Genomic DNA, 19,391 nt, shown 5'->3' with positions numbered 1-19,391 from the left:
TAATTTATCAATATCAATTTTTGTCAGTTGAATTAGAATTTGCAACAACGGTGAAATCTCCTAATTTATAAATTTCTATGACATTTTTTTGCCCTTGTGCTAAGATCTTATAATTCAAACATGATGAGGGAAAAAAGTGAAAAACAATTAGGTATAATACATTTAAAAAAAACCTAATATTTTGTACTATGTTGACACATAAAAAGGAAAAAAGATATTGTGCTAATATATGTGATGAAAGCAACCAAGATCACTTTTTTTTCTAGCACTTGCTTTGCTTAGTGGGTGAAGTACTTTGGATTTTCAATTTGAAGAGAAAGAAAAATGCCATGTTCTAAAGAAGAAGCTCTTATTAGACTCTTCTACAATTCATCTTCCTCTTTCAAACTTCTCTTCCTTTTCATCTTCTCTTCTCTCACTTTACTTCTCAAATTCCTAAACTTCATTGGCATCTTTCCTCTTTTCCAAGGGTATTACAAATTTTATTTTCTCATTCTTAACTACCATTTTGCTACCATCATAACTATATACTTACATATAGTTTTTTTTTTGTAGGGATCAACAATATGAATATGTTTCATCTGAGTATGAATATGATTACGATTACGAAGAAGAACAAGAACGAGAACGAGAAGAAGAAGTTCGAGAGAGTTATTTTTACGAAGATTCTATTGAGAAAGATCATTTAGTAGCTGATATAATTTGTGGTGGAGAAGCTCTTATGGTTTTGCATGAAAATAACAAATCTCAAAGGATTCACAATTTTTCTCTTGAAGAAGAAGAGTTTATAACACCACAAGAAACCTTGATTGAAGAGTTTTCAGATGAAGAAGAAACTTCAACAGAAAGTTTGCATGTTCATCATCACAAGTCACCAATTGTTTCAGATTTTGAGACAGAAATTAATGAAACAGAATTTCAAGAACAAGAAGAAGATGCTGATTCTGTTCCAGATTTTGTTCCAGATTCTGTTCAAGATTCTGTTCATGATTCTGTTCATGATTCTGTTCCAATTCAAAACAGGACCACTTCTAATGTCTCAATGAATCTATACAAAAGTGATGACTTAGTAGAAAGTAACAAAAACTATGATGGTATTAATTTTACATCATATATATATATATATATATATATATATATATATATATATATATATATATATATATATATATATATATATATATATATATATATATATATATATATATATATATATATATATATATATATATATATATATATTATACTAGGTTTAAAATAAGGGTCGTGTTACGGTCGCGTAACGACTTTTGCGATTATGGTCAGGTGTTATGACACTGATTGTGATTATCAGTGAATTAATCACAATTTGTTATTTATCATAAAAATAGTGAATAACAGTATCAGTATCGATATTTTCTGATATTGTTTTGTCGCAGCTGTTTTCGCGACCTGATCCTATGTAGTTTGTTATATTATATATTCACATGCATTTTTGTTTTGTTTCAGAAGAACATGTTATCAAAAACAAGAAAGTGCATGAATCAAATGTTGAAAGAGATGAGAGATTTTGTGTGATTGGTGCAACACATTTGGAGAGAAATAAGAAGTTGATATTTGAAGAAAAAGATGATGAAGAGATATATGGTGATTCATGCACTGTTGGATCAACATCTAAAAGCTCTTCTGATTGGAGAAGCTCAATTGTTTGTAGAGATTCAGGAACTGATGACCCTTTTTCTTCTTCTTCAAGAGGAAGTTGTCCTAAGTGGGAATCTTACACTGTTTTTCAAAAATATGATGAAGAAATGTCTTTTCTAGAAAGAATTAGTGCTCAAAAACTTCATGAAACAGGTAACATACACAACTTTGCTATATTTTTTTTGTCCAAATTAATCTCTTAATTGTCAATGTCTGACACGAGTTATGTTTCAGACCGATGCAACATTAATATGTGTGATTATGATCAATTAATTTATTTTTAAAATTTTTATCCGTGTTTATGTGACCGTCTGTGTCTGTCTATGTGTTTTATCTAAAGATCAATTTTCTAGAGAAGTGTCTAAGACATGTCTATGTCGATGTTTTACACTATTACAATGATTATGTTTAATTAATTAATTTTTAAAATTTTTAATAGCATCGATCGATGTGTTCCTCTTTATCTATGTTTTGTCTAGTGTCTGTGTTTCAGTATTTTGTCTGATATCTACGTCAGTATGGTCTTGTTACACATTATTAGTAACACTTTGAATTAATTTCAGAGTCTTTAAGATCCATCAAAGTAGCTCCAAGATCAATTTCAGGGAGAATTGTGTACAAATTTTCAAGCATGAATAAAAAACCAGAAGATGCAAGCAATCACAATCCATATTGTGAATTGGAAAGTGCTTATGTTGCACAAATTTGCTTAACATGGGAAGCACTTAATTGGAACTACAAGAATTTTGAATCAAAAAGAGCTTCAAATGTTGATGTTGGTTGTCCGGCAACAATTGCACAACAATTTCAACAGTTTCAAGTTTTGTTGCAAAGATATGTTGAGAATGAACCTTATGAGTATGGTAGAAGACCTGAGATTTATGCTAGAATGAGACATTTGGCTCCAAAGTTGCTTCTAGTCCCTGAATATAGAGGTACAATTACTTTATCATGATTGAAAAAAAATATTAAATAAAAAAACTGAAGTCAAAATACTAAATTATATATATATATATATATATATATATATATATATATATATATATATATATATATATATATATATATATATATATATATATATATATATATATATATATATATATATATATATATATATATATATATATAAATAATTTAGTATTTTGACTTCAATTTTATTATTTAATATATTTTTTTCTTTTATTATCAATTTTTAAAAATGATTGTTTTATAATTTCGAATACGAAATTTAAAATATATAACTATTGATTTCACCATTATTAATAATAATTTATCTTTTTCAATTTTTTAAAATACCATGTGATGTTATTTATAAATTTAAAATTTTATTTTCAATAATTTTAAATCAATTTGGAATTTTATTTATATGCACTGATTATGTAAATAATTTTTATAATTTTAGTAATCATGATAGTTGAATCATTATAAATATTTGAATTAAATTATATTTAATTTAGTGATATTTATTATTTTTTATTGGTTGTCAATGTAAAATAAATTATGTGACATGTATTAAAATTAATTTTATTAATTCATTACTTAGTTTATTAAATTATACAAATATAACTAATTGAATATTTTAAATAAAATTAGAATAATATTATTAACAAAGGCTTTTATCTTTTTTTCATTTAATTAAATTTCACTTTTGTATAATGTTAATGTTTAATATTATTGGTATATGTATTAATTTTGACCCTTTTTTTTTGTGTTACTTTATTAAAGATTCAGATGATGATCAGAAGGAGAAGGTTGGGTTTAACTCAAAAACTTCATCAGCTTCATTTCTTGTGATAATGGAAGATGGAATCAAAACATTCATGAATTTCTTAAAGGCTGATAAAGAGAGAACATGTCAGATCCTTGCATCTTACTTTCGAAGAAATCGAAGAACCTTGATTGATCCAACATTAATCCGTCTTATGAAGAAAGTTAATCAAAAGGCAAGCTCCTAATTTTATTATCAATATTAATTAATTTTTTCTTTGTTGAGTTATCTAATTTTATAATGCATATATCAAACTTAAATATCAATCGGTCAATCTTGATCAAATGGTCACTTATCATCTGAATGTGGATGCGAAGAATTTCTTAGAGCTGGTCAATCCTCCTATACATACCTATTTTTTTGTATTGAAGAACTTGGGATGACACTCGTTTAGATCCGTCTTGTAAAAGTCTGGAAAAAAACGAGGCGGAGAGAGACTGATATAGTTGAGAGTGCAGTTTTAAAATCTTGATCCGTCGTATGAAAAAATTAGGGCGGAACAAGCATGCGAGTCTTGTACATATTAGAGGGTGCGCACATAAAATGATGGTCTGCCCTAAAAAAAACATTAACAAAACAGAAATACTGTGACGAGTCGGGTCTATTTAGCCACCCTATTGAGAACCATTATAATATGTTTTAATATGTTTATTTACTTACTATAATCCATACTTTGATTAATGTATGCAGAAGAAGATGAAAGTTAAGGATCTTAAGCGATCTCACAAATGCTTGAGGAAAAGAAAGTTAAAGGAGGAAGAAGAGATGGAAATTTTGATGTCACTAATAGACTTAAAAGTGGTGTCAAGGGTTTTAAGAATGAGTGAGATGAATGAAAATCAATTACATTGGTGTGAAGAGAAAATTAGCAAAGTAAAAGTCATTGATGGGAAGCTACAAAGAGATTCCACTCCACTTTTCTTTCCATCACATTGACCCACAAAAAAGAGGTTATTGATATAAATATTACATAATGAGTGGGAGATGAATGTGCATGGTTGCATAAAAGGGAATATTCATGACATGCTTTTTGTAAATATGAAGATAAAGAAAAAGGAGAAGGACCCTACAAATCAAAGTGAAACTCATGGAATTTATTGGAGTATGAAATTCATGAAAAGATGGGTAAAGTTGAAGAAGTGAGGTGTTATGGATGAATGTTGAAAGTGGAAAACCAAAGACAAAGCAATGTACAAACAAGATAGAGACAATATTAGCTTTAGTTTTTGCTTTAGCTTTTTATTTATTTATTTTTTATTTTAGGGTTTATTTATCTACAAGGGTTTTGAGTTGAAGCACATGGAGTTTAATAAAAGTAGGATTACACTCTTTTGAATAAAGTAGGTCACATGATAAAGGAATGGTAGGTTTAGTTTTTTTTTCTTCCTTAATTAATAAGGAAAAGAATAGTTAGTTTTTTAAAGAGAAAAATAAATATATCAATCAACCTTCAGAGGACCATCTAGATAGAACTTGTTGTAGGGCTACCAAATATAAATTGCAATACTTCTTTACTTTTAAAATATTTACTCCTCATTTATCATTTAATTTTTAATTTGAACTTTAAATTTTATAAATTTACTACAAATTAATTGAGTTTTAATTTGTATACATACACTACTTGAAAAGACTAGAGGGAATATTAATTTATTAAAATAGTTAATTTTGATCATAATTATCTCGGAAGCCATACATGTTATATTCGGGTTGAAAGTTTAAAATTATTAAAAATACTAAACTTTGATCATAATTATCTCGAGCCATACATGTGATATTCATATGACACAGTTGAAAGTTAAAAATAATTATGTTGACAATTTTTTATTTATTTTGTAATTAATTGTCAAAACTTTATTCTTTAAAGATAAAAGTAAGATATGGCAAATTCAAACTTATGTTGAGGCCTTAACAAAATTTGTATAATAATTTATTGGCTTGACATTATAATCCTGTTTTTTTTCCACTTCTTTTTTTACAATTTAGAAAAATAACTTAATATTATAAAAAGTTGTAGAATACCAAAACGATATTTCTATTGTTTTAAAAAGATGCACTCTCAACTTTATTCTCATCATAGGTGTTTTTAGATGATGTTAGATTTTCAGCTGACTACAATTGTTGGTACCTTTAGAAACTCAATTTAAATTAGAAGGGGGGAAACACTTCACAAAAGCAATATAGATGAATTTTTATTTTGATCCTCAGAACTAAGATTAGATAATTTGATCTTTCAAGTTTATGAAACAAGAAATTAATCTCTAAAAGGAAAGATTGTCAATCAATTTTCAAACAAAATCGTAAATAACGAGTTGAGACATTGCTTAGGACATGCTCGAATGAATCGGTTTTTCATAAATTTATTGAAGACTTTGATTGCTTAGGCCATGCTCAAATGAATCGGTTTTTCGTCAATAACTAGTCATTATGTCTTAAGCCAAGTTCCACCCTGGTTTAGAGGATCCAAAGCTCGTGACTAATTCCAAACATATGCACCTCAATGATTTAAATTCAAACAATTCAAGAAAGATTGTTAATAATGTCGCTGAAAGAAAACTAAAACTGAAATAGAAGTTCCAAAGATATATCAATAATTCAAACAACCGTAAGAATTTAAGAAATAAACGCCCAACTTGAGTCTAACTTCAGAAGGCTGTCTCATTTCATTTCATATCCATACAAGCCAGTAAATAGTTCTGTTGGAATCCATTTAAAATTCTGTTTTAGTTTCATCACAACGAATAAGTTACCATGAACCTTCAGCGCCAACTGTTGGATTCTTGAAGGCTGAGAACTCCCAGTATGTTTTCAAAGAGTATGGTGGGAAAACAGTAGCACCTTCTTCGGTAATTCTAGATATCTGTAAATTCAACATCATAAGTTTAGCTGCATGTTATGTTAAAAAGAATAATCCAACAAGGCAACAACTACTGAAGGAAACAAAGTCATTAAGTTTAGATCCTGGCTCGTCCAGTCCTCCTGATACACTACTGATAGAAAGACTGTGGTAGGGTTCATAGTTAACCCGACATAACATATTCAACAAATATAATTTAACACTTGAGCATCAGAATATAAAACTCGCAACTGATTGCATAATGACCACCATCACTGAGAAATGGGTGCAGTCAAAGAAATTGAAACTTTTACACAAATGCCAAACAAAATGAGGTAGGTACTAGGTACCGAAACATGATCAAAAGACAGAAATATCTAGTAATTCACAAGCACACAACCATCATCTAGGTGCAATGTTATTACCGTCCAGAATAACTAGCTATTCATCAGACTGAGGCCACTTAACTGGGTCATAAGCAAGTTTTTATAACAGTATGCAAGTGTACTCATGTTGCATATCTAATACATCTAACTCCGTTTGACACGGCTTACTTTGGTTTTAAAAGCTATGTTAAAGTTAAAAATAAGAGCTTTAGAAATAAAGCTAAAATTGTTTGATAATACTGTCACTTTTTAGCTGAAAAACTCCTCTCATCTACTTTTTGAAATGTTCTTTATGTTTCTATAATAAAAGATAAGCTCCTTTTTAAATTAAAATCTTTTTAAACATATTGTTTGGCCTATCTTCTATAAAGGAGAAGAGAAGTCAAAAATAAGTCGAATCAAACAGAGCTTAGTATTCCAAATCATACATGCTAGACTAGTATGCAGGTGCAACCACAAACCAATGCCTAAAATGATAGGTAAGTTTTCCTGTCTAAAAGGATATTGTATTACTACTGAGAGGATAGGTAAGTTTTCCTGTCTAAAAGGAGACTGAATTACCACCGCATAACAGAAACATACAAAAAAAAGGTATGAGCAAAACAATCAACCAATGAGAAACAGTATAAACTGAACCCAAGCTCAAAACCATTAGAAATGAAAGATATTACAAAGTCTTATCCAGACAAATCTATGTTGTTAATCTCAAATAGCATTGCATAGCACCAACCCTCTAAAATGCTATGGTGGTATAACAGATAGCAAGATAGCCGCTATTGCAAAGACTAAAATTCAGTGACAAAGTAAACATAAATACTCAATTAGAAAAATACACAAAATTAAAGAGACTGTCATAATCAATAGTTAACGAATTTAAAGTATAGAGCAATAAAATAAGCAGAGCAGAGCATAACACAACTGAAATAAAAATAGGAAGAACAAAAAGATTGTTAATGAATAGTAGAACATTACCCTTAACCGGGTTTGGATTGAAATGTATACCCTTAAATAAAACCCCAAAGTTTAAAACAGGATTTGAGAAATTTATCCCAGAAAGCCTAATAGCGAGCGCAATATCAGTTGGGGGCTGCAATTAGCAGCCGCAACAACCGTTATTGCTGACGGTGGCTTGCAGGCCAAAAGTGCCGACAAACCCTACCACCACTACTCTATAGCGCACAATTGACAACAGTGACAAATCAACCTATATAAATCCTAAAATAACTATTGTCTTCCTCTCTTTCTCTTAAATAAGAGTCCCTCCATAGGTATTAACTCTATAAGTATACACTGCTTTGGTCTGCAAGAATAAAGTTGAAGAAACTTCAAGGCCCCAATATTGACATTTAGTAATGTGGTTCCATCACAATGTTATCTCTACTGCTATCATCACCGTCATCCCTATCATCATCAGATGATCATTTATTTTCTGCTACTAAGGTATAGCCTTCATTTCTTAGGTGAAAAAGATCCTATGCCAAGCTATGTTGATCTGTTACAGCCATAATTAATTATTCTAACTACTGAAGGACGGTAGGAAACATCCTCATTTCTCTGAATTCACAAGTTGTTTCTCGTGAGTATAATTGGTATATTTTCAGTAAACAACCCTATTAGCTTGTCAATTCTTTCAGCTAAAGGTATATAATAGAGCCATAAGAATGTTACATACAGACCTAGATAACATGTGATATCAGTTAGCACATAGAAACGAAAAATGCTATCAATTGAACTTCCATACACATGCTTTCACCTAAACCACAATAATTCTTAAGGTATAAAATGTGGTTGTTAAAACTTCTAACCAACAAATTAATTCAGCTTTCAAGACAGTGACAACAGCATGTGGAGAAAATTAAGAGAACTGCAGATAACAATCACCATTCAATTTCCGACAGGTCCCTTTCCAGTCACAATCCAAAATAATCAAAATTTAAGCATGATCTTAATAGATGAATGTGAGATATGGAAAAGTATGTCCCCAAGTGTAGCACCTGGCCCTCGACCTATGAGCTTGCTAGCTGATCAATGTTGAACTACTAACAGAATATAGAACACTGAATATTTCACTTTTTCACGTTATTACATTTCCGTGTAGTATTTTGATATTAAATTAGTATACTTTGATAAGTCGTAAATGGGGAGGGTGAGGAAGAGAGCTGAGCAATGCAGCAAGAAAATGAAACAGGACAAACCTGAATCTTGTTGACAGCAGACCTATCACGGTATAAAAGCACTCGCATGCATTTTTCAAGCAACCTGACACCTTCTTCAAATGACAAGTTTTCATTCCACTCATCGCGGAGAATTGGCCTAGCAAGATGATTTCCAAGCCCAGTTGCCACATGGTTGTCTTCGTAATTAATGCCAATCATGTTAACCTGAATAAGATACACAAATACAACAAACAAAATCATACATACAGGTAACTCAACAAACAAAAATCACACACAAATGTAAGACAAACAAGGCATACCGTGCCAAGGTACTTCTGCCCCTTTTTAATACCACCAAGAACAAGTGAGTTCCACAATGGATTAAACTTGTTACGCCTATTATACATCACCCGAGTTAAATAGTTGTGCACCTCCTTAGGCCCCAAAGAATTCCCATCATCCCACATGTTGTCATTAAGGCTGCAGCAGTCAGAAGCGACAGTTATACAGGAAAGTAGTAGAACTTTGAAAATATCAAATTCAAGGTTACAATACATAGATGGAGTCTTTTACAGAGTTTAAAAAGAAGTAGCTAGATCAGTCAAGCAAATAAAATGAAGCTGATTGCAGAACATTTAACTAATCACACCCTTCACTCCTTCACTCATTGAAACAAAATTACTTACATAAGCTCATCAAGGTAGCGCATGATCTCCTGAAAGTCACTTATTTCCCCACTAGCACCAAGAAGGGAGTGCTTTCCAATAGGCTTCAAACGTTCAACGCTCTTGTACCGCAAGGTAGATCCATAAGAACCTACACCATTAGTTCATTCCATCCATCAATCATCATTAATATAACATACAGAGCAACACAAATACTTAAACCCTTCAACAAACTTCGCAAAGATGCCATTTTTTACAAATCAGAAGAAAACCCTAAAAATAAAACCCTAATTAAGAAATTTCCAGGTGAAGTAAATAGAAATTTAGCATCAAACAAACCTCCCATATCAGCAGCCATAAGAATCCCATCTTTGAATTTGATAGCAACGACAGAGGATCCAGTTACATACGGATACCTAAAGACGCGAAATCAAAATTTAGGGCACAGAAAACAAGTAAATAAAAATTCAAATTGCTCGTAGTAGAAACCCTAAAATCGAATCGAAAGAGAAGAGGATACATACAGAGTTCTCTGGCTTTCGGATACGGAATCCATCGCAAGGAGGAAGGAGGGTGAATCAGAGGCGTGGTTGAATTACAGTGACGGCTTGGAACCCAAGATGTGAAAAGAAAATGAAGAAATTAAGGAGAGGAATCACTTGTTTACATCTACAACTCCCACACCCAAAGTTCTTTTAATCACATTTTGCCTCATAATTTAATTTATTATTTAAAATTTTGATTTTTCTTTTAATTCTCTAAATCAAATATTTAGAGCAGTAATAAAAATTGAATTAAAAAATTACATTGTGTATTTTTTAAAAGATTAAATAAGTTTGTGACTTTTTTATGTTATGTTATTACAAATTTTATCAGACCTTTAAACACCTTTGTCTAAGTCCATTCACTTGATCGGCCGCTTGATCGAAGCTCTCTACATTCTCTTAAGAGTTTGCTGGAGGGATTTATCAACCTCATTCCTCGGTCCAGCCACCCCTCACTCGTAAGTTTCATGGTTTTTAACCCAAGATTCCTTTTCTTGTTGAAGGGCTCCCAAAGCCTCATCAGCACGGGACTTCATCTTCGCCGCAACAGTGGTAATCTCCTTTCGAGACTTTTTCTTTTATTTATCTCCAAAGAGGATTCAAGCTCAATAATCCGGGTAGCTATAGAGGAAGGAGATTCATAAATTTTTGCATCCTTCTAAAGAGACTCGGCACGACTAGCCCTCTCCCAAAGGGCAAACACTTTTTGGTGAAGTTTAAACCTCTCTTGTCCAGCCATTTCACATTTACCTTTCTAAGTATTCCTTTTCCATAGAAGGATTACCCATGACTAAATCATTACCTCGGCCAGCAGCTACCAGGGAGAATAGAAAGGCAGTCTGGTAAGTGTAGAAAGTGACTTTTGCGAAAAGCTCAATCGTTTCCGCTTTATGAAGATTTTGAAGGTAAGCAAGATCCTCTTCAGACTTTGCAACAAGTGCTTCATGAGGAGTACGGAGAATCAGAGATGGAAAAATAGTCGGCAACTTGAGGAAATGATTGGATGAACCAGAAATGGCACCCCCGTGTGAAGATAAGTCTCTCATGAATATGTTTTGATGAAGACAAATATATATATATATATATATATATATATATATATATATATATATATATATATATATATATATATATATAAGAAGGAAAAGATTCAACAATGGAATAAAAGTTTCAAGACAAGTTTCAAGTCTCTTAGAAAGGATGATTCAGTGATATGGTTTAATGGAATTAATTTGATCAAGTTATTGCATTTGAAATTTAAATCAAGATGTGAGAATTAGATTGAACTCTAGTGTGTCGAAGGGTAGCTTCTGGTTCGACAAAGATTGTGTCGAAGACCTACATACTGTAGTCGAAGTGTGTTCTAGTATGTGGGTGTTGAAATGATAGGGTTGTTAGTATTTCGAATTTGGCCTTTTTGTTATGTCTAATTGTTTAAGTTAGTTTGTACCGTAAGTTAGCTTGTAATGGGTATTTGTGAAAAAGCTCATTAGTTTAGTATGTTAGGTTTTATTATAAATAGCATACTAGTCTCTCATTATTGTATACTGCAAATCCTAATTTAGAGTGAGAGGGTTATTTGTTATTCTTGTAACACTTGTAATCTTGTTCAAGAGAAAGTAAAAGAGTTGCAGTTATAACCAGTCCTTATTGTTCTTCTTGTCTTCCCTAATTTCTCATTATACTTTGTTCTTGACATCGTTTTTCACAACACAAGATAAACTAAAGTACCATATGCTTTGATTATATAAATCTTAGATGCTCAAAGAAAATAATTCAAAATTCATTATATGCATTTTTTCAAATATAGCAAAAAGTGATATTTGTAATTCAAAATTCATTATATGCATTTTTTCAAATATAGCAAAAAGTGATATTTGTAATTCAAAATTTATTATATGCATTTCTTCAAATATAGCAAAAAGTGATATTTGTAACTTAGAAAATGTTCAAGTTTTTTTAATAGGTTAATCGAATAACTTTAGGCTTGTTAATCAATTAACTAGCTCTTTGCCTCAAGCAAAACTTGTATTTTCAATAGGGTTAATCGATTAACCCCTTGGTAAGAATGTCAAGTTAATACATTAACCATCCCATTTCCTCACAATTTTAGAACGTTATAACTAGGGTAATTGATTACTCCTATGGTGCTAATCAATTAACCTTTGTTCTTTTTTGAAAAAAATTACTATATCATTGCCTTATTTTATCACCTTTCTTCATCTCTAAATCTTTTCTTAATAATGGCAATTGTTCATAGTCTTTTTCCAAAAATTTCCTTTTGAAAATCAAGTGGTGCATTGATCATTATAAATAGAGGAATTTTAAATTCAAAATCACCTCTTTCATTTCTTAATGTGTTCAAAACTTTCATAGAAATTTTTTCTACTACATAATTTTCATATCAAATAAAAAATTCCATTCTCTTTTTGAGTACTTAAGTATACATATCATTTGATCATATTGTTTCAAGAAAAGTAAGAACAACCTTGTTAAAATTTTATTTTGTTACTAAAATTCTACTGCACTTATATTTTCAAATCAAAATTGTTATTGCTATCAGTATTCTGGAACTTGTTTATCAGATTGTTCATAACAAAGAATATTATAAGGTGGGGTGTCTTTGTGATTGTGTTAGAAAGTTAAGAGAGTTTGGTAGATCGACTATAACGTTTTTAATATAGTGAAATCTCTAACGGGATGTGATGGGACTGAAGTACTCTTGTTTGGAAAGAGAAATCAGGGTATATTATTATGCAATTTACTTTACTGCATTTGTTTTGTTACTTATATTTCTTAAACCAAAAAAATAACTCATCACTCTATTATCATAAATCAATAAAAGTAAACTAGTAAAATAAGGCAAAAAGTTTTTTACTTTTCTCTATATTTAACGGAATATTGAAATATTAAACTTAATTCGTGCCTAAATTGATTATATGGTTTTTTTTAGCTTAGTTATTTTGGGTCTAGATAATTTTAAGTATTGTTTGTAGAAAACTTTTGTAGTGCTTAGAGTGTTTAGATATTTCTTATTGTTGTAGAAGATTTTAAAATACTCTTGGAATTTCTAAAATCAATAACTCTTTAGAATTAGTCTATCTAAAATTCTCCTTATACTACTATATAAATAGATAAATAAGAATGTAATCAAACTTTTTTTTTTGTTATCAAGCATGAAATAACTAAGTAGTTTACCCACTAAAGTTAAATTATTAGCTATCCTATTTTTTTCTGACCAGATACCTTGTAATCCACTTTTCCACGTTCTTCAATTTGTTTTCTCTCTCAGCTCTTTCATTTCATCTTCCGGAGTCAACCAATGACTAGTGCCATGAAATGCATGTTCACACTGTATGAGAACATTCCAAGAATTTGTGGGTTAATAATGTAATATACTCCTATCTTCATGATATGATATCATCACATCAAAACATATATTCTATTGCATCTATTCACATGTCCTTCTTTATCTCATAAGTTTTTCAGGTTTCTTACCCTTGACATGTTTTGTTTTCCATTGAGATACAAAAATGGCTGCAGCTTTGGTAGGAAGTGCATTTCTCTCAGCTTCTGTTCAAACCATAATGGAAAAACTAACTTCATCAGAGTTTAGAGATTTCATCATCAACAAAAAGTTGAATGTCTCACTTTTGAGGCATCTAGAGATAACACTACTCAGTCTTCATGCTGTGCTTGATGATGCAGAGAAAAAGCAGATCAACAATCTTGCTGTCAAACAATGGCTTGATGAGTTGAAAGATGCAATCTTTGATGCTGAAGATTTGATCAACCAAATCAGTTATGATTCCCTTAGATGCAAGGTGGAGAATAGTAATAATTCGCAAGCTGAAAACATCACTGGTCAGGTTTGGAACTTCCTTTCATCTCCTTTTCAAAGCTTTTATGGAGAAATCAATTTTGAAATGAAGAATATCAGTGAAAGGCTCCATCTTTTTTTGCAACAGAAAGATATCCTTGGATTGCAAACTGTAAGTGGTAGGTTTTTTCTTAGAACACCTTCAAGTTCATTAGTAGATCAATCTTTTATGGTTGGTAGGAAGAAAGATAAAGAGAAACTAATTAGTATGTTGGTGTCTGATAGTGATAACGTTGGGGTTGTCCCGATTTTTGGTATGGGAGGTGTTGGTAAAACAACCCTAGCTCAACTTGTTTACAATGATAAAGAAGTTCAAGGACACTTTGATGTAAGAGCTTGGGTTTGTGTGTCGGAGGAGTTTGATGTTTTGAGAGTATCTAGAACTCTGCTTGAATCTATCACTTCGAGTGTTTGGGAAAGCGATAATCTTGATTTTATTCGAGTCAAATTAAAGCAAAACTTGAAAGGCAAAAGATTTTTGTTTGTGTTGGATGACATGTGGAATGATAGCTATAGTGATTGGCATGAGTTAGTGACTCCCTTCATTGATGGAAAATCTGGAAGTAGGGTGATTATCACAACGCGTCAACAAAAAGTTGCCGAGGTTGCACATACATTTCCTATATATAAATTAGAACCTCTATCATATGAAGATTGTTGGTCTTTACTCTCAAAACATGCATTTGGAAGTGAAGACTTTTGTGGCCGTAAATACCCAAGCCTAGAAACAATTGGAAGAAAGATTGCCAAAAAGTGTTGCGGATTGCCAATAGCTGCCAAAACACTTGGAGGACTTCTACACTCAAAAGTAGATGCAAAAGAGTGGAGTGCAATTTTAAATAGTGACATATGGAGTTTGCCAAATGATAGTGTTCTCCCTGCCTTGCTTTTGAGTTATCAGTATCTTCCTTCTCATTTGAAAAGATGTTTTGCTTATTGTTCAATTTTTCCAAAGGATTATGCTCTTGATAGGAAGCAAATGGTTTTGTTATGGATGGCTGAAGGCTTCCTTGAACATTATCAAGGAAAAAAAGCAATAGAGGAAGTAGGTGATGACTACTTTGTTGAATTGTTATCTAGATCTTTAATTCAACAATCAAATGATGATTTTGGAAGACAACGGTTTTTCATGCATGATCTTGTTAACGATTTAGCTACAATTGTCTCGGGAAAAAGTTGTTGCAGGCATGAACATGGCGGTAAGATCTCTGCAAATGTCCGTCATTTGTCATATAATCAAGAAGAGTATGACATTTTCAACAAGTTTGAGAATTTCTATGATTTCAAATGCTTGCGGAGCTTTCTTCCCATTGGCCTCTGGTGGCGACAATGTTACTTATCTAAAAAGGTGGTTGATGATTTGATACCCACACTTAGAAGGTTACGTGTGTTATCGTTATCTGGTTATAGAAACATTACCATGCTACCAGACTCATTTGGCAGTTTGGTGCAGTTGCGGTATCTTGATCTATCCAACACCAGGATTGAAAGCTTGCCTGATACAACATGTAACCTTTGCAATTTGCAAACATTGATTTTATCATATTGCTATCATCTCACTGAATTGCCTTTACATATTCACAAAATGCAAAAGCTGTGCTTGATGCGTTGCAACCATCAATAAACTTGAAGAAGCTCAGCATTGATTTCTATGGAGGTACAAGTCTTCCACGTTGGTTGGGAGACTCATCGTTTTCTAATATGGTGACCCTTTTCATCAGTAATTGTATATATTGCATATCACTTCCATCATTAGGGCAGCTACCTTCTCTCAAGGACTTGACTATCAGAGGCATGACATTGGAGACAATTGGCGCAGAGTTTTATGGCATGGTGGGAGAAAGTTTTAGTCCTTCATTCCAACCATTTCCTTCCTTAGAGATTTTGCGATTTCAGGACATGTCAAATTGGAAGGAGTGGCTCCCTTTTGTGAGCAACAAAGTTCCGTTTCCCCGCCTTAAATCTCTCATGTTACTCCAGTGTCCTAAACTGAGGGGATACTTTCCTAACCATCTTTTTTCCATAGAACAAATTGGAATATATGGTTGCGATCTTCTCTTGGCAACACCACCTACTCTACATTGGATCTCATCAATAAAAATAATTACAATTGAGGGAGATTTAGAGTCTGAAACGTCTGCTGAAACGATCCAATGGTCGGTCCTAGAGACTGATTCTCCATGTCAACTGCAGCGTGCATCTGTCCGTTGTTGTGATACACTTCTGTCTCTACCTAAAATGATTCTACGCAGCACGTGTCTCCAACACTTGGAACTTTATAATATTCCATATCTCATTGCATTTCCAGCCGATTGTCTACCAACATCATTGCAATTACTCAGAATTATCGACTGTGAGACTTTAACTTTTTTACCTCCAACTATGTGGAAGAATTACACATCCCTTATGACATTAGAGTTGGGGCATAGTTGTAATGTACTTACCTCTTTTCCATTGGATGGTTTCCCTGCACTGCAAAGTCTTTCCATTGATGGTTGTAGGAATCTGGAATCTATTTTTATTTCAGATAGTTCTTCTTCCCTCGCAACTCTTGAACGTTTGACTCTCATCGATCTTCCAAAACTAAAGTTATCATTTGGTGATGGAGCTTGCCTACCTCCCAGGTTAACATCACTTCATATTAAATCCGTGAGAATAACAACGCCGGCGATTAAATGGGGTCTCCAACGTCTAACTGCTCTTGCAGATTTGGATATTGGAGGTGATGATATTGTTAACACTTTGCTGAAGGAGAAGTTGCTTCCTATTTCCTTAGTGTCTTTGACAATCACTAATCTCTCTGAAATGAAATCATTTGAAAGGAACGCGTTTCAACATCTCTCTTGTTTGGAAAGCCTCCACTTTCTACATTGTCCAGGGCTTGAATCTCTGCCAGAGAACACATTGCCTTCATCTCTTAAGTTATTGAGCATCAGAAAATGCTCTCTATTAGAAGCAAAGTATGAAAATCAGAGAGGGAAACATTGGTCCAATATTTCTCATATCCCTGTCATAAAAATAAATGGCCAAGTTATAATATGAGCAATGGAAAGTTAAAGAAACATAGGTACCCTTTTCTTTTATATCACTGGATAAGGATAGTTTGTTTAATTATCTGCACATTTGTTTATATAATAATCTTGGAGATACATAATACTCTTTGTATACTGATGACACATATGTGATTATTGTTTTTCTTTGTGGTAATTATTAACCAAGTTCTCCTTCGAATAAAATATAGTCTGGACATATATTTATAAATATTTATAAATGAGACAATTTTCGTATTACAAATCGATTGTGTAAGATTGAGTTAGACTCAGTCTAAATTCTAAGATGGTATCAAAATTTTATAAAACTTGTTAGATCACCTACTATTGGATAACGTTGAGCATTGAATCCCCGAGACTGCAGCCTCGTTCTCATTAGCAGACAAGCACAACACATGCGCCAGAGCAAATATTTTACTTGAGCTATTTGAAGGAATTTTTTATCTTCAACACTGTAATTTTCAGCTTCTTCAATCAATTGTTGAATTTGTTCTGTCGATAGCCTTTCTTCGTAATTTGTTATTTTGTATTGCCAGAAGAAATTTCCTCTGCAGAGACTGTCAAAATGCCATTTTCATCCATAGAAAAACATACATTGAAGAAAAACATCTTCTACCCTACTCTTATCCATCTTAGAATCCGTAAGACAACTCTCAATCGTCTCCATACATTCGTTGAAAAGGTCCATATTAATTTCTTCAAACTTTGCCCGAGTGAAAGATGAAAAGAACTCAACACTCTCAAATAAAGCATCTACCTCAATAGTGGTGTCAACAGAAAAAGAGAGTGTCCTTTTTGCTCTCTCACACTGTATTCTTAACCTCCTCAAAGCTTTCGGATTCCCACTAATGTCTAATTTTTTTCCTCTTGAACTCTTCAACAAAGTAATTTAACCATTCGGCCATCGAAGTCCTCTCCACCAAGGTGAGTGTTTCCAGCCGTTGCCTTAACTAGGAAGACCTTATCCTTAATTGTAACAAGAGACACGTCAAAAGTTCCACCACCAAGGTCAAATACAAAAATATTCCGTTCTCCCACACAAGAAGTTTTCTTGTCAAGGCCATATGCAATAGCTGCAGCAGTAGGCTCGCTCATTATCCGCATAACATTTAGGCCAGCAATAGCACCAGCATCTATGGTGGCTTTACACTGAGAATCATTGAAATAAGCAGGCACAGTGATAACTGCATTCTTAACAGGTGATTCCAAATGTGCCTCCGCAATCTCCCGCATCTTTGTGAGGATCATTGATGAAACCTCCTCCGCACATAGGCTCTTCTCCTGACCCTTATACTTTACAGCAATCATGGGCTTGTTGTTTGCGTCAGCTATGACTTTGAACGGCCATAAGTTCATATCTTTTTTAATAACATCATCAGTAAACTTTCTACCAATTAAATTCTTAGCATCCGAAAAAAAGTACAATAAAAAAATTACGTAGAGTGAACGCTGAAAGGAATCATCACTGAAAAACTTGGAGACTTGGTCTATAAGAAATGAAATGACTAATTTAGTTCTCAAAAAACCTCTGAACAAGAAAGGAAATAGAAACCTCTCAGCAGTGGACTGCAGAATAATGCTCTCTACACTACAATCAAATATGTATGAAAAAATAATTTCATTTATAGGCACTAATGATATTCAAGGATTTAGAATTGTAAGATCATGGGTTGAGAGGTTGTCATGTGGTCTAAAAAATGTATGAACGAATGTAGCTCTGATGTCATTGTTGGTAGTTGATTAGTTGATAGTTGATAAATGATAGTTTTAAAGAATTGTTTAGAAAGAAGGTTGTGTCATTGATTTCTTGGATGATGAATTACAAGATACCAATTTCCTATTTATAGGCTCAAGCCACCAATCTCCCAATGGTGGTAAATATTTCTACATTACTTTAGTTATTTATAGAGTTCTCATGATAGACTAGTATCATGATAGTTCTAGGTTCTTCTATATTTTCCATACACTTATAATTCTAGATTCTTCTATCATATTCATACATATTATAGTTCTAGAATATTCTACCATTTTCATACATATTATATTTAAGAATATTCTAGAAATTTGTAGCAATTTCAACAGAAACTAATTTGTATGTTGATGTCTGATAGTGAAAACATTCGCATGGTCCCGATTTTTGGTATGGGAGGTGTTGGTAAAACAACCCTCGCTCAACTTGTTTACAATGATAAATAAGTTCAAGGATACTTGATGTAAGAGCTTGGGTTTGTGTGTTGGGGGAGTTTAATGTTTTGAGAGTATCTAAAACTCTGTTTGAATATATCACTTCGAGTGTTTGGGAAAGCGATAATCTTGATTTTCTTCGAGTCAAATTAAAGCAAAACTTGAAAGGAAACAAATTTTTGTATGTGTTGGATGACATGTGGAATGATGGCTATAATGATTGGCATGAGTTAGTGACTCC

The 19,391-nt window shown here is 32.4% G+C and overlaps 3 protein-coding genes and 1 pseudogene across 3 annotated transcripts; 2 read left to right on the top strand and 2 right to left on the bottom strand.

The window, feature by feature from the left end:
• Positions 1-274: 274 nt before the first annotated feature.
• On the top strand, positions 275-4,904 carry LOC131594340 (uncharacterized). The gene is made up of 6 exons (XM_058866439.1): positions 275-470; positions 556-1,094; positions 1,489-1,833; positions 2,244-2,615; positions 3,409-3,626; positions 4,142-4,904. The coding sequence occupies exons 1-6, from the start codon at positions 325-327 to the stop codon at positions 4,385-4,387; spliced, it is 1,866 nt and encodes a 621-aa protein (XP_058722422.1). The 5' UTR covers positions 275-324; the 3' UTR covers positions 4,388-4,904.
• A 1,090-nt stretch (positions 4,905-5,994) lies between these two features.
• On the bottom strand, positions 5,995-10,171 carry LOC131594341 (proteasome subunit beta type-4-like). The gene is made up of 6 exons (XM_058866440.1): positions 10,016-10,171; positions 9,831-9,907; positions 9,513-9,642; positions 9,147-9,306; positions 8,866-9,051; positions 5,995-6,308 (listed from the first exon to the last, which is right to left on the bottom strand). The coding sequence occupies exons 1-6, from the start codon at positions 10,045-10,047 to the stop codon at positions 6,195-6,197; spliced, it is 699 nt and encodes a 232-aa protein (XP_058722423.1). The 5' UTR covers positions 10,048-10,171; the 3' UTR covers positions 5,995-6,194.
• Positions 10,172-13,295: 3,124 nt separating this feature from the next.
• Positions 13,296-17,980, top strand: LOC131594339 (putative disease resistance RPP13-like protein 1; annotated as a pseudogene).
• Positions 17,843-18,322, bottom strand: LOC131594924 (heat shock cognate 70 kDa protein-like). Its single transcript, XM_058867119.1, has one exon. It carries the CDS (start codon positions 18,320-18,322, stop codon positions 17,843-17,845), a length of 480 nt encoding a protein of 159 aa, XP_058723102.1.
• Between the last annotated feature and the right edge of the window lie 1,069 nt (positions 18,323-19,391).

The sequence above is a fragment of the Vicia villosa genome, linkage group LG4 (assembly GCF_029867415.1).
Source record: "Vicia villosa cultivar HV-30 ecotype Madison, WI linkage group LG4, Vvil1.0, whole genome shotgun sequence".
NCBI lineage: Eukaryota > Viridiplantae > Streptophyta > Magnoliopsida > Fabales > Fabaceae > Vicia > Vicia villosa.
The sequence above is the reverse complement of the archived record's forward strand: the minus strand, read 5'-3'. Positions and strand labels throughout refer to the sequence as shown.

Coding starts and splice junctions, on each gene's coding strand:
- LOC131594340 (XM_058866439.1), top strand. CDS start 325: ATGCCATGTTCTAAAGAAGAAGCTCTTATTAGACTCTTCTACAATTCA. Junction 1,834..2,243: donor TCAAAAACTTCATGAAACAG/GTAACATACACA, acceptor AATTAATTTCAG/AGTCTTTAAGATCCATCAAA. Junction 3,627..4,141: donor TGAAGAAAGTTAATCAAAAG/GCAAGCTCCTAA, acceptor TAATGTATGCAG/AAGAAGATGAAAGTTAAGGA.
- LOC131594341 (XM_058866440.1), bottom strand. CDS start 10,047: ATGGATTCCGTATCCGAAAGCCAGAGAACTCT. Junction 9,643..9,830: donor TATGGCTGCTGATATGGGAG/GTTTGTTTGATG, acceptor CTAATGGTGTAG/GTTCTTATGGATCTACCTTG. Junction 6,309..8,865: donor CTGCTGTCAACAAGATTCAG/GTTTGTCCTGTT, acceptor TTGAATTTACAG/ATATCTAGAATTACCGAAGA.
- LOC131594924 (XM_058867119.1), bottom strand. CDS start 18,322: ATGAACTTATGGCCGTTCAAAGTCATAGCTGACGCAAACAACAAGCCC.